At 46.4% G+C, this 14316-nt stretch overlaps 1 protein-coding gene across 6 annotated transcripts in view; it reads right to left on the reverse strand.

The window, feature by feature from the left end:
• The window catches only part of ASTN2 (astrotactin 2), a 1042634-nt gene that overhangs the window by 55023 nt on the left and 973295 nt on the right, over positions 1-14316 (reverse strand). For 5 of the 6 annotated variants that reach the window (XM_086413912.1, XM_086413911.1, XM_086413910.1 and 2 more), the window contains one exon: positions 5971-6112. In XM_086413912.1, the coding sequence (XP_086270038.1) occupies positions 5971-6112 (142 nt within the window). Of the gene's footprint in view, positions 1-1097; positions 2620-5970; positions 6113-14316 lie in introns of those variants that run through there. The other variant, XM_086413914.1, reaches the window with a different exon arrangement.

The raw sequence follows: 14316 nt of genomic DNA on the forward strand, positions 1-14316 counted from the left end.
ACTATCCCTACCGGGTACTTCTGAGAATTCCACGTGTGTGAGTGGACAAGGACAAGGCCAAGAGCAGCATGTGAGGGCAGCGGGGTGGTGGGGGGTGTCGGCTTGGGTATGACTCAGCTCTCTCTCTTCTTCTCATGTGACTCTGAACAAAATGTTTAGTCCCTGAAATCCCAGTTTCCCCACCTGTGATATGAAATATGATGATGAGGATGCCAGATCTATAGGGTTATGGTGAGGACGGAGTGAGACAGCACCTGGAACATCCTGGGCCTGGTTCCTGACACTGAGTGAGTGCCCAATACATGCTTACCATTGCTTCACCCCTGTTATCCAGGAGGCCCTGGGGCCTCTGAGAATTGGGCCATTGGTCCGGAGTCTCCATCGCTGCCTCAGTATGCAAGTCACAGAACCCACTGAGTTTAACCTTTCCATTTCACAGGTGAGAACATCAAGGCCAGAGGCAGGGGAGGAGCTCGGGAGAACTCCCAGGTCTTGCTGGGAGCAAGTGTGGGAACTGCTCCCAGTCCAACTCCTGACCTCAGGCTCTTCCCTCACCCTGAGCCTCTGGTCCCCCTGTGGGTGTGGGCATGGGGTTGCAGGACCCCGGCTTCCTTGGCATTCCTCTCACAGAGCTGAGGCCCAGAAGGGGAGGGCAGGCCTGCGGCGAGCCTCCGAACGTGTGGAGATGAGCCCCCACCCCAGGAATTAGGCCTGGCTGCTGCTGTGTTTGCTCAGGACCCTTTGGCAGTCGTCCATGCTCAGAGAAAGGCAAGGCGGCCAAGCAAGACAGAGGCTAATTACCTCGGATAATAGGAAATTGGGGAGCTGCGACAAAAAGGGTGTCTAGGCCTCTGGCCAGGCGAGGGCAGAAGCGATGGATGCAGCTGGGTCTGACCCTTCCGCCTTGAGCGGCAGTCCCTGCTCAGGGTCACCCTCCGACTCCAGCAGCCCAAAGGCGCCGGAGCTGGGCACAGTCAGAGCTGCCGGGGACCCGCGCCCTCTGCTGCTCTTTGTTTTCATTCAGAAGTAAAACAAATGAAACAAACAAGGAAATTCAATTTAAACTGGCCTGAGTGCTGATGTTATACCAGGGTGAGCTTAGGACAAAAAAAAAAAAAGGAAAAAATCAGACTTGACTTTGACTCCTACAGTCGGTCTCAACTCTGTGGTGCTGTGTAAAGTTACATGGATGGAGAGGCTGTGAAAGCAATTTGCCTTCCTAGGGTGGGGTGGAGAGAGGGAGTGGGGGTAAACGGGGGCCAGAGAGAGAGAGAGAGAGAGAAGGATGAACCAGAACTCGAATAAGCAACAGGACTAAGCAACTGAGATACACATATGCGTGAGTGCCTGCTAAGTCACTTCAGTTGTGCCTGACTCTTTGTGACCCAATGGACTGCAGCCCACCAGGCTCCTCTGTCCATGAGATTCTCCAGACAAGGATACTGGAGTGGGTTGCCATGCCCTCCTCCAGGGATCTTTGGATTCAGGGATCGAACCCACATCTCTTAAGTCTCCTGCACTGCAGGCGGGTTCTTGACCACCAGCCCCACTCGGGAAACCTGACACACACAGAGAAGCACAAATGAAGAGAGTAACACAGAGAAAGGCAAAGAGGGGATGACTGGAGGGTGGCAGACAAAGACAGTAAGCTATGCGGAAGATATTCACACAAGAGGCAGAACAAAAAGCCAGGAGAGATGGACAGAGGGGCAGAGAGGCATGGCAGGGTACAGCAAAAGTGAGAAGGTAAGAAAAGTTGGAAGAGCAAAAGCCCAGGAGGAGAAGCGAGAGAATGAGGAAAAAGTCCCAATGGCAGAAGGATGCATATCGAGAAATCTCTAGCTGGGGTGGGTCTAATCCATCTTCATTTTGAAGACACTGAACGTGTGAAACAGGAGAGGATGTGAACATCCTGCCCAAGGTCCCAGAGACAGAAGTGGTGGTTGTGGGGTGTGAACCCAGACTTTCTGACTGAGACACCGTGCCTCTGGGCCTAAGCATCCGAACTCTTCCATCACCTCTTCTGGCAGCCATGGATGGAGGGTTTGATGTCCACCTGTGCTTAATTAAAACTCGGGAGTCTGCACTCATGCTCTTTTTTATCAGCCTGCTGCTGCTGCTGCTAAGTCACTCCAGTTGTGTCCGACTCTGTCCGACCCCAGAGAGGGCAGCCCACCAGGCTCCTCCGTCCATGGGATTTTCCAGGCAAGAGTACCAGAGTGGGGTGCCATCGCCTTCTCCCTCTTTTCAGCCTGCTGCTGCTGCTAAGTCACTTCAGTCGTGTCCGATTCTGTGTGACCCCATAGACGGGAGCCCACCAGGGTCCCCCGTCCCTGGGATTCTCCAGGCAAGAACACTGGAGTGGGTTGCCATTTCCTTCTCCAATGCATGAAAGTGAAAAGTGAAAGTGAAGTCACTCAGTCGTGTCCTACTCTTAGCGACCCCATGGACTGCAGCCTACCAGGCTCCTCCGTCCATGCGATTTTCCAGGCAAGAGTACTGGAGAGGGGTGCCATCGCCTTCTCCTACTTCTCTCCAAATGATCCTAGATGCTCATTCTTCTCAGGACCAGTGGGACTCCCAGCTTGCCTCTTAAAGAGTAGCTCTTCCCAGATTATCCTGGGGGAAAAAAGAGACACTGAAAACCAGCAACTGGGTCAAAGAGAATGAAAGAGGAAGAAGAAAAAGAAACTAACATTTCCTGCAGACCTCCCCCACAGGCCGTGCATTCTGGTAAACCCCATTCATGGAGTTTCTTCATGCTCTTCTGTACAAGTCTATGAGATCAGAAGATTCCCAGCCCCCTTTCCCAGGGGGAGGAACTGTTGTCTAGAGCAGTAACCCAGGGCCTTCCCAGGGGCCAGCCGTGGGTACAGGACAGCAGCAGGATGTACACCCAGCTCCGCTCATCTCCGAAGCCTGAGCTCTTTCCACTGCCACATGTGGCCTTTTTGGCCCAAGAGGAAGAAAACTCATTTTGGTTAGCAATGAGCAAGCAGAAAATGCAAAACCCCAAGAACTGACATTGAAACTCTTTTAAAACTGGAGACTTGAGTTGGTCAGACTTCAGGGGAGGAGAGCCGGCAGTGGGGTGAGAGACGGGTCCAAACAACATGCTGGCTCCTTGTCAGAGCGGCCCGCATCCCAGACAGGTTAATATAACTGGTTTCAGAAAGAAAATAAAGAAATGTTCAGCGTTAGGGATGACAGGCTCATGACGAGCACGTTTCCAGGACAGGAGAAGAAATGATGCTCCTGCTTTGAGAGGTGGGGGGGATGTTGGTAAAGAGGAACGGAAGAGGTTAGGGAAGGTACTCATCACTCCTGGAGGATGGCAGCTTATGTGTCAGCTCTCGGGGTTAATTGCTCTTGGGGTTCCATAAAACATTCCCTCTCTTGACATAACGGGCCTGTAGGACTCCAGCCTGGGTAATGCTGAGTCCCCACAATGTCACCCAGAGACAGGGTCACTACTCACGTCTCAGCAGACAGGAACCACCTGCTGGCGCTCTGTCCCTGTCTGCTACATCTTCTCTCCCAGCAGTTGGAGAATGCAGGGGGAGGGAGTTGAAATTCATTACTCCAACAGCAGGGGCAGCAAGCACGATAGAGATAACAGCTAACCGTCCTCACACTCCTACTGGGGGCTTGTGACAAAGTGAGGAATTTTGGGGTGTTACTAGCTCATCAAATCCTCCCGGGCTCCCAGCAAACCAGACACCATATTGTCTGATTTACACACGGAGGGAAATGGAGGCTGGAAGGTTGAGAAGTTCCCTCAATGCCAAACAGCTGAGGAAGTGCAGGGTGGAGGTCTGCCTGCCTCCACTCTATGCCCTCAATAAGGGGTGGAGGTCAGAAGTCAGGCAGCAGGAACTCTTTCCAAAATGCTGCTTTCTTCATACGATCATAGCCTTTAGAGTTGAAGAGGATCATAAAGCTCTTAATCTCGTCGCATACTTGTATTTCACAGATGCAGTGACCCCAAAGCTCAAGGGATTAGCATCAGAGTTTACTGATTAAGAGGCTGCAGATTCATGCTCCAAAGACCTAAATGCCAAGTCATTGCTGAAGGCCTGAGGTAAACACTACCACGGCTGTAAAAGTTGCCCACACGTCCCACTGAAAGATGTCTATAACCCATTGTACTTTAGGGATTCCATTCCTAGAGTTCTTGCTGTCCCTGACTGATCCTGCCTTTCTGTATAAAATAAAACCTGGGCCCCAACATCTATGACACAGTCATTGGCAGGGCCCAGGTCAGAAGCCTGATTTCCATCTCATGGTGATATACCTGAGTCTGGAGCATGAACACACTGAGTGTTACAATGAGCCTGAATATGTCAAGAGCTGAAAAGAGCCCAGTGGTCTTCAGAAGAGTCACGGTCTTCCACAGAAAATAGGGATGGGATACGTTTTGGAGATGAGGAGTAGGCGCTCAGTCCACCAGCGAAGCCCTTTGGAGATGGGGGACATTTACAGATCGTGAGGGGCTACCCTGGTGGTTCAGGTAGTAAATGATCTGCCTGCAATGCAGGAGACCTAGGTTCGATCCCTGGTTCATCCTTCCTTTCAAGTTGGGAAGATCCCCTGGAGAAGGAAATGGCAGCCCACTCCAGTGTTCTTGCCTGGAAAATCCCATGGACAGGGGAGCCTGGTGGGCTACAGTTCATGGGTTCACAGAGTTGGACACGACTGAGCAACTAACACATACACACACATGGCTTACTGAGCACATACTTAGACACTCTGCTAAGGTGTTCCTTATTGAATTCTCATACAGATCTACAACCTGAGTTTTATTATTTCAGCTTTACTGAGGTTCATAGAAGCAAAGTGACTTAAGGCCATACAACTAAAAATGTCAAACCCGGATTTGAATCCATGGTCTGTGGTCTTTCATACTACCATTAGATTTTAAGTTATCTGAGGATAGAGATTTTGTCTTGGGCACATTTATACTTGCTTTCTAACAGTGCCAAGACATAGGAAATATTTAGACAGGTCTATTGAGTAAGTAAATGAGTATAAGTGAGTAAATAAAAATGTGAGTGAGTTAAAGGATGAATAAATAAGTGAAAGAATGATGGAGTATAAGAATGAATGGATAGATAGATGAATGGGATGGATGGATGGATAAAGGAAAGAAGAAAGGGGGAGATAGATGGAGAGATAAACAGTGGATAGATGGATGGATAAGCAAATGAATCAATGAATAAAAGAAAAAATATGAGTGAGCTGAATAATTAATTGGTCAACAGTGCCGTAGTCAACAATGGCAGCTTTCCAGATGGGAGAGGGAGGTGGCTTACGGCTTCATAATCAGAGAATGAAGAGAGCAGGTCTCTAGAACTCTCTGTTACAGCTCTGTGGCCGCATATGAATGAAGAAACACTCACCGAATTGGGAAACAAAGACAATGAGCCCCTTTCCCCTCGGAGATGAACAGGTGAGTCTCAGATGAGTCAGCGTTTGCATCTCCAGACATTGGGATGCAATGACTGTGCAATACTCTATGAAACAGTTATAATGGTACTATTACTAAGGGTCTGGATGGACCTAATAGTGAAAGAGTATATGTATATCCTACAAATGTATATAGACTTTAGATATGCTGATCTACCATCTTTCAGAGGGGATGTCATGAAATTGAGAAAAGAACACCACGCAGAGACTCCTGTCTCTGCCCTCCTTGCAGACTTGCTGTGCCCCCTCTCTGGCCTGCTGTTTCTTCCTCAGTAGGAGGAATGGTTCTGAGTAACTGGCTTCCTAGGGCCCTTTAGCACTAGCAGTGTTTGATTCTGTGACTCACTGTGGTGATATTTCTAAATCTTAGCCTATCAAGGTGCACACACAGACTGGTCTATAAAACACTTGGCTGGCCTGGACAGATTACTCATGCCTTGCCTCCCAGACTACTTAAACTTTTCCTGTCTGCTTCACGCTCCCCACATACAAAGTACGTCTTACTTGTAGAGACCGTCGGGCTCCAGACACTTGAAGATGACGGAGTAGATACTGACTTCAGGGACCTCTCCATGGCTTCGACCAGCTGCTACACAAGATGTGCCCAGGCCAGAGAGTAAGTCATCGGCAAAACTCAGGAATTCTCCTGGAGGGAGACAAAGAGAGATGAGCTCCCCAGCTCAGGCCTTGGTGAGCAGACATTCTTGCTGTTGTCCAAACCCATCCAACGTCTGGATACCATTATTAAGAGGATTAATGGACAGAACAAGCACAGGATATGAAAATGACACAGATCAGGGTCTACTCCTGATGACTCTTTGCTTAAATTTCTGTCTGCATTTTCTCAAGTGTGACATGAGATACTAATACCTACCTTTATAAGATTCTAGCAAAGCTCAAATGAGCTTACTGTGCAATGAAAATGCTTGACAAGGCAACAGGAGGACAGTGCTCTCTGTCTAGAGTAACTATTTTGGCCTTGTCGCTGCCATTTACTTCCTCTCCCCTTCTTCAGCAAGCTTCTTTGGAGTTGCAGTTTCCTTGCTCGCATGATGAAGGTGTTGGACTAAGGATGTCAAACAGGCCTCATGTCACATGGTCACTGTTACACATCGGTACTGGCTTCATGGTGTGTTATGCTGAGCTGGACTGAGACTGTTACAGCTAACAGGGAAAGAGTTCCATGACTGATTAGTGATGAAGCTCATGAGACAGGAAGGGACAGTAGACGAGCAAGTGCCTTGGACCCCGTGATTCCCAAACGTTGGTCTAGCCATTGGATTTTAGGAGGCTGCTGAAGTTTACTAGAAATAGGGCTAATCAGAAAGATGAGATGGGCATTCCTGGTGGCTCATTGGCAAAGACTCCACCTGCCAATGAAGGGGACACAGGTTTGATCCCTAGTCTGGGAAGAGCCCACTGCCCTGGAGAAACTGAGCATGCGTACTACAGCTATTGATCCTGTGCTCCAGAGCCCAAGGGCAGCAACTACTGAGCCCGTGAGCCACAGCTATGAAAGCCCACGCACCTAGAGCCCACGCTCCACGACATGAAGACGCACAGCGAGAGGCCCGCGCACTGCAGCAACAAGTAGACCCTGTTCTCCACAACTGAAGAGCCCACGTGTAGCAGGGAAGACCCGGCACAGTCAATAGAGTAACAATTTAAAAAAAGTGAGCAGATACATCTTTCTATAAAATAAAAGAAGGGAAGATGAAGACTAGAAAGAATAACTAAACATCTGAAATCTTGGGATCTAGGCTTAGCCTAGAATTTGCTGTATAACTTTGGACAACTAAATTCCCATCTCTGTACTCCAGTTCTCTCCTCTGAAAAGTGAAGGTACTACAGTCACTGTTTGGATTTCTGAGAACATAAAATAAAAACAGCTGTGCACAAAGATTAAGTTATGAGGATAAACACTGTGGTTCTACTTACACTAGCAAGGATTCTAAGCCAGCTAAATATTTAATGATAGCAAGACAGTAATATTAACTATAGGTCAATGATGCAATGAAATATTTTATAGTCATCAAAAATAACATTGAGGAAAACAAAGTTATTTGAAAGGATATCCATAGCACAGTAAGTTAAAAAAGAACAGTTTACATTATTACAGAATAATTTAATTTTTGGTGGAAATTTTACATGTATATCTGTCTTAAAAAAGGAATAAGATATAGAAAATGCATAATATGACTTTGGAAAGTGAGATAATGGGTACTTTCTCTTTTAGTTTTGCTTATCTTTTAAAAATTATCTACAATGGACATGTATTGCTTTTGCAACAAGAAAAAAAAATCAATGAAAATTACTTAAAAATTAAAGTAAATGAGCCAGACTAAATGGCCTCTGGGGCTTCCCTCATAGTTCAGTTGGTAAAGAATCTGCCTGCAGTGCAGGAGACCCGGGTTCAATCCCTAAGTTGGGAAGATCCCCTGGAGAAGGAAATGGCAACCCACTCCAGGATTCTTGCCTAGAGAATCCTATGGACAGAGGAGTCTGGCAGGCTACAGTCTGAGGTGTCAAAAGAGTCGGACACGACTTAGCAAGTAAACCACTAAACCACCAAACGGCCTCTAAGTCTTCCAGTTCTAAAACAAGATGATTTTAGAGGCAAGTGAGGTACTACATGTAATATGTGATATGAAATGAGATGAGGCTTCCAAACTGCTGACTCCTTGTTCTTCTTCATGCGTGATATGGAGGGCTTTGCACTCTTTTCCTTACTTAGATTCTCAGCAATAAACAAGAGGAGGACGTCTGTTCAACTGTCTTCTCTCCATGTGGGATTAAGGACGATCCAACATGGTAGAATCATCATGAAACAGTAACACTGGCCGTGTGTCTGGGAAGACATGGCACTTCTCTACCAGGAAACTGAGTGGACAGAATTTACAGATCACTTCCTTTTGGTCTTTTAAAGAAGAGTTTCACCTTCACTCACAAGTGAGCCATGTGACAGTCATCTGACTGAGCCGTCCACATGACCCTGGGGTGATTCAGACAGTCAACAGTTCTAAAACACGTTTGTCCCTGCGGTCCAACAGTGTATGTCTGATGTGTCTTTTGTTTCCTGCTTTTTACAAAGAAAAAAAAAAAGCAGACTTGATACATACGTGCCAGAGCAAGTGTCTGAATCAGGCTAAAGTCAGGACATACAAGTTCAGCTGCTATTGCCAGACAGACTTGGGACTGAATTTGAGTTCTAACAATTATTACAAGTCCCTTAACTTCTCAAGTCTCAGTTTGCCTTTCTGCAGCAAAGGGTCAATGACTCTTATGAGATTGGAGTCTAGAAAGAAAGGCTGAGTCCAGGAAGAAAGTCTGTTTAGAATCAGAGGTTTGGTCCCACCCCTGCCCCCCGCCCAAAAAAAATTGTGGAGGTAATTGAAATGCTTTTTATCACCAATTTTGGCATCCCTGTGTTTTCTGTAGGCCTCTTATATCAAGCTTCTTCCATAATAAAATCATAATCCAAAGATGTCTTCCAATTGGTACCAAAGCAGAATAATATATGGGGTGAAAAATAAAGGAGAAAAAACAGGAGACTATTCACTGGATGGAGTGAGGGCTTTGTTTCTCGTGGTTTTTCAGGATTCCAAGTCTGGCTGCTTGCAATTGTTTTCTTTGAGCTTGAATCCATGTCTGTCTGCTTTTCCATTTGCTTCCAGATAGCCATAGAAAGAGTTGGCCCTCAGTGAGGGAATTCAGTATGCTGTGGCCTGTATTAACTGTCTTCAAGCCAAAAGATGGTTGACATTCAATTTCAAATGGACATAGTTTTCCAGACATTTCCATGCATTTCAGAATAACTTAGACCATGGATAAAAGCCCCACTGGTCAGTAAGTTCAGCACACGTCTCAGTTTATAGGTTTAGTTCAAGGAAAGAAACTGGATAACATGGAGTAGATGAACTAGTCATGCCAAACACATGATGATGATGCTTAGTGTTCAGTTCTGTTTGGGACTATACACACATAATAACCGTCCAAACAAAAGCAGTTACTATGAAGGAAATGGATATTTTCACACCAACCTTTGTTTTTCCCATTTAATTCTCACAAAATTCAGTCTTCAGGAGTTAAATGTTAGTATCTCTGTGATAAAGCTAAAGTTAAGCTCACAAACTTAGGAAGAGAGAGAGCTGAGATTTGAACCCATATCCTCCTAAATTCCAAAGCCATTCTTTGATGATACGCTGCCTCCTAGAGAAAGTTCAAAAAACCAATAGTGTTAGAAAGGGAGCTTTCTCAATTCCTTTCGAATTGCAGTTGAATTCGTGCCACTCTCTTAGCTCTACGGGCTTGGGAAATGAAACAATAAAAGAAATGGTCCCTGACCTTCCACAGCTTGTAATCTGACAACAGGAAGGGTTGTTAAATACAAGAACAGACCCATAAAGTAAATTGTAAGATTGCTTGCATTGGCACTCTATTCCAGAAGGTTTCAATGCAGCCTAGAAGGAGACAGGTGAATGCAGCGACCCCTCACTGTCCTTCCTCTCCCCATGAGGGTGCGGGGTGGCAAGAAAGGCCTGGGGGCTTCTCCGAGTACAAAGGTGAATTTGTGCAATTCAACATATGCACTGTGGTATCACGGTATACTACATTCCCTGTCTGGCAGCGGTATAATTGAATGAACAGCAATAAAGTGCAGTGGTTAAGAGGTTGGGCTCTGCATTTACACTGCCTGGGGCTAAATCCTGGTACATCCCCACTTACAATTTGCTTTGGACAGGTTCCTTGACTCTCCACGTCTATTTTTATCATATGTTAAATGGGTAGAATAATGCGATCTAATTTAACAGCATTGTTGTAAATATCACATAAAATATTATATATGTATGCTGTTTACAAACCAGTTAGCACGATGTCTGGCATACAGTGACAGCTCAAAACAGAAGTCAGCTATGAGTATTGTTTTTGTTATTATTGTTGCTGTCATCACAATAGAGGAGAGATACAAGGACCACCAGGGATTATTTTTACCCAGCCTGCTCCTCTTCCAGGTGACAAAACTGAAGCCCAGATAAAGTGGCCGTGCCCACGGCCGTACACAAAGTGGGAGGCAGCCCTGGAACAAGCTTGGCCTCTCAACTCCTAGAGCCTGTGGGACAAGTCCTGCCATTGAGCATATGCGATAAAATCTCAACTCCTAGAGCCTATGGGACATTCCTGCCATTGAGCATATGCGATAAAATCTCAACTCCTAGAGCCTATGGAACATTCCTGCCATTGAGCATATGCGATAAAATCACTGAGAACAGAAGAGCTTCCGCAGCTGCTCAAGCAGCCTGAGCGCCTCAGTTTGTGACCAGCTTTAATCAACACGCATGTGAACCACATACGCTGGGCTTTGCCTATGTGCCGGGCCCTTTACATGGCACACAGCTCCACCCTGCCATCGTCTCACACTTGAAACCTCCGAGGACAATAGAAAGCCCAGGAAAGACAGAAGGCATTCCATAGACTTCACGTATGTAATGCAGTCCGGTGGTTTGTGAATTAGAGCATCTAGACCTCCAGGCAGGAGGAAGAAACAGTGGATGTGGTGGGGGCTGAAGTTGGTCTCCTGTGTACCCACCCCAAACTGCAACCAGATCAACTCCAGTTTGATCTATCTTATAGACCAATGGCCCATGTTTTATTTAGGTTGGGAATAAAGACTGTCTTTTAAAAATCTTGGCTTAAAAGTTTTATTGCTTAAAATGTTTGACTCTTAAAACCCTGCCGCATTCCCTGATAGAAATTCAGAGGCTCGGGAATGTTATTAATACACCCCCGTTCGAGGATTTGCAGCTACCTTCGCTCAGAGTCCAGAACCCCAGTCCGGCTCCCCCGCCTCTGAGCGCTGTGCGCCTTCCCCCAGGACACTGCTCGGGCTACCTCAGTCCCCTCTTTCCCGGAACGTTGTCATGGCCGCATGGCAGAAGCCTTCTAGACCCAGGCGGCTACTGCCACCCGGCCCACGCCTGTGCCAGACCACCCTAACATTCTTTTTCTGTTTCCTTTCCTTGAAAACAGACAGGGAGTTGGGAGCCGCTGAACAGGAATGTGCCTGTTCCCCATTATGGCCCTTCTGGGGCTGTAACCTGAGTGGGCTCGGGCCAGACCCCCACACATTTCTTGATCCACTCAGGCCCAAGCCTTGCTCTCGTTACCATCCGCAGAAAAGGTCAATCACGATTGTGCTGAAGCTTCAGAACCAACCCAGCAAAGCACAGAGTGATTTTCCTGAAGGCCCACCTCCTCTGCCTCAGTGGTCTCTCCCCCTCCCCTTTCATCACTGCCTCGGTCCTCTTCCTCCTGGTTCGCCCTCTCCTTCTCCTCCTCCCTCCCTCTCTCCTCTCTCTCTCTTGCTTCTGATTGAGTTGAGGTCACAGTCAAAGCCGGCCATGAGAGCAAATTGAAAACAGGTTGGGAGAAAAGCAGCAAAGAAATTCCAAGATGGAAGGGGCTGGGGCAGTGAGTTATTTAGCCCAGGTGGGGAGAAAGGTCCCGGCTCTGAACACCACGCTCTTTTCAGGAAACGCTGAGGGGATTTAGAGGCCACCCTGGGCCTGGCCTCTCTCTAACCCGCAGACGCTCTTCACTGCAATGCCCAGGGAGCAGCAGAGCTCTGCATCTCCCCCACATTTTCTTTACTTGGGCAAATGTAGAAGTTCATTCTGAGACCTTGTCAGTGACAAAATGCATCTTCGAGGGCCTCACGCTGTTCAGCTGCAGTCGGTTTGTTTCTTCTAAAACCTAATGTTATTTTAAATCAGAAGAACTGGTTGCAGGATGCTTCTCACACTTGCTGTCATGGCAGTATGAGCTAGGAAAAAGAGATTGGGTTGGGGGGGCAGACAAGACCTGCTTTTGAAGCCAGGCTCCACCACTAATGAACTACATTATCTAGGGATGGATGATTAAACTCTCCAAGACAACTTCTTCATCTGGAAAGTAGAGGATCATCAGAGAATCAGCAAGGAATAAATGAGATAATGTATGCAGTATACCTGCTACATGAATGGTTTACCAATGTTAGAGCTCCCTCCCCCATGCTACCTCATCCTCATCGTATCTCATCAATTTGCCAGATGACAAACTCTTTAGTGGTCAGACTCAGCTGCTTTCAGATACATTACATAATACCTAATTCCTTATCACCTACCCTCCCTTCTTTTTTTTTTTTTCCTGCAAAATGAAGTAATTTTAATAAGAAGGACAGAAGGTAGGCAATCAAGGAGGCAAGGGAAAAGAAGATGTTTCTTTAGCTCTTAGTGCTAGACAGTTTTATGTAATTCCCTTGATTAAACATTCATAACAACCCTGGCTTGATTAATATTCAATTCTGTGGCCACCTGATGCAAAGAACTGACTCTCATTGGAAAAGACCCTGATGGTGGGAGAGATTGAAGGTGGAAGGAGAAGGGGACGAGAGAGGATGAGAAGGTTGGATGGCATCACTGACTCAATGGATGTGAGTTTAAGCAAGCTCTGGGAGCTGGTGATGGACAGGGAAGCCTGGAGTGCAGCAGTCCATGGGGTCACAAAGAGTCGGACACGACTGAGTGACTGAACTGAACTGATTAATATTCAGTAAAACCTAATGAACTAGGTTAATTGTGTATTTACAAATGAAGGAACAGGTTCAAAGAAGGTTGAATGCCTGGCCTAACAAGATCCACCTGGGAACAGTAGCATAAAGGCCAGAACCAGAACACTCCCCGTCCAAAGTCTATGTTTTTCCTAGTACGTATCTGCCTATGGACAGCAAGATGCTTCTGGTGGGAGCTGTGTTTTGCTCGCCTCTGTGTTGCTAGTACCCAGCACAGGGCTGGCCATGTAGGTATTTGTGGAATTCTAGGGAATGGCAAACCACTTCAGTATTCTTGCCTTGAAAACCCCATGAACAGTATGAAAAGGCAAAATGATAGGATACTGAAAGAGAAACTCCCCAGGTCAGTAGGTGCCCAATATGCTACGGGAGATCAGTGGAGAAATAACTCCAGAAAGAATGAAGGGATGGAGCCAAAGCAAAAAGAATACCCAGCTGTGGATGTGACTGGTGATAGAAGCAAGGTCCGATGCTATAAAGAGCAATATTGCATAGGAACCTGGAATGTCAGGTCCATGAATCAAGGCAAATTGGAAGTGGTCAAACAAGAGATGGCAAGAGTGAATGTTGACATTCTAGGAATCAGCGAACTGAAATGGACTGGAATGGGTGAGTTTAACTCAGATGACCATTATATCTACTACTGCAGGCAGGAATCCCTCAGAAGAAATGGAGTGGCCATCATGGTCAACAAAAGAGTCCAAAATGCAGTACTTGGATGCAATCTCAAAAACGACAAAATGATCTCTGTTCATTTCCAAGGCAAACCACTCAATATCACAGTAATCCAAGTCCATGCCCCAACCAGTAATGCTGAAGAAGCTGAAGTTGAACGGATCTATGAAGACCTACAAGACCTTTTAGAACTAACACCCAAAAAAGATGTCCTTTTCATTATAGGGGACTGGAATGCAAAAGTAGGAAGTCAAGAAACACCTGAAGTAACAGGCAAATTTGGCCTTGGAATACGGAATGAAGCAGGGCAAAGACTAATAGAGTTTTGCCAACAAAATGCACTGGTCATAACAAACACCCTCTTCCAACAAGACAAGAGAAGACTCTATACATGGACATCACCAGATGGTCAACACCAAAATCAGATTGATCATATTCTTTGCAGCCAAAGATGGAGAAGCTCTATACAGTCAGCAAAAACAAGACCAGGAGCTGACTGTGGCTCAGACCATGAACTCCTTATTGCCAAATTCAGACTTAAATTGAAGAAAGTAGGGAAAACCACTAGA

This window comes from Bos grunniens, chromosome 8 (assembly GCF_055505025.1).
Source record: "Bos grunniens cultivar Pamir isolate PY7600 chromosome 8, Bosgru_T2T1.0, whole genome shotgun sequence".
Classification (NCBI taxonomy): domain Eukaryota; kingdom Metazoa; phylum Chordata; class Mammalia; order Artiodactyla; family Bovidae; genus Bos; species Bos grunniens.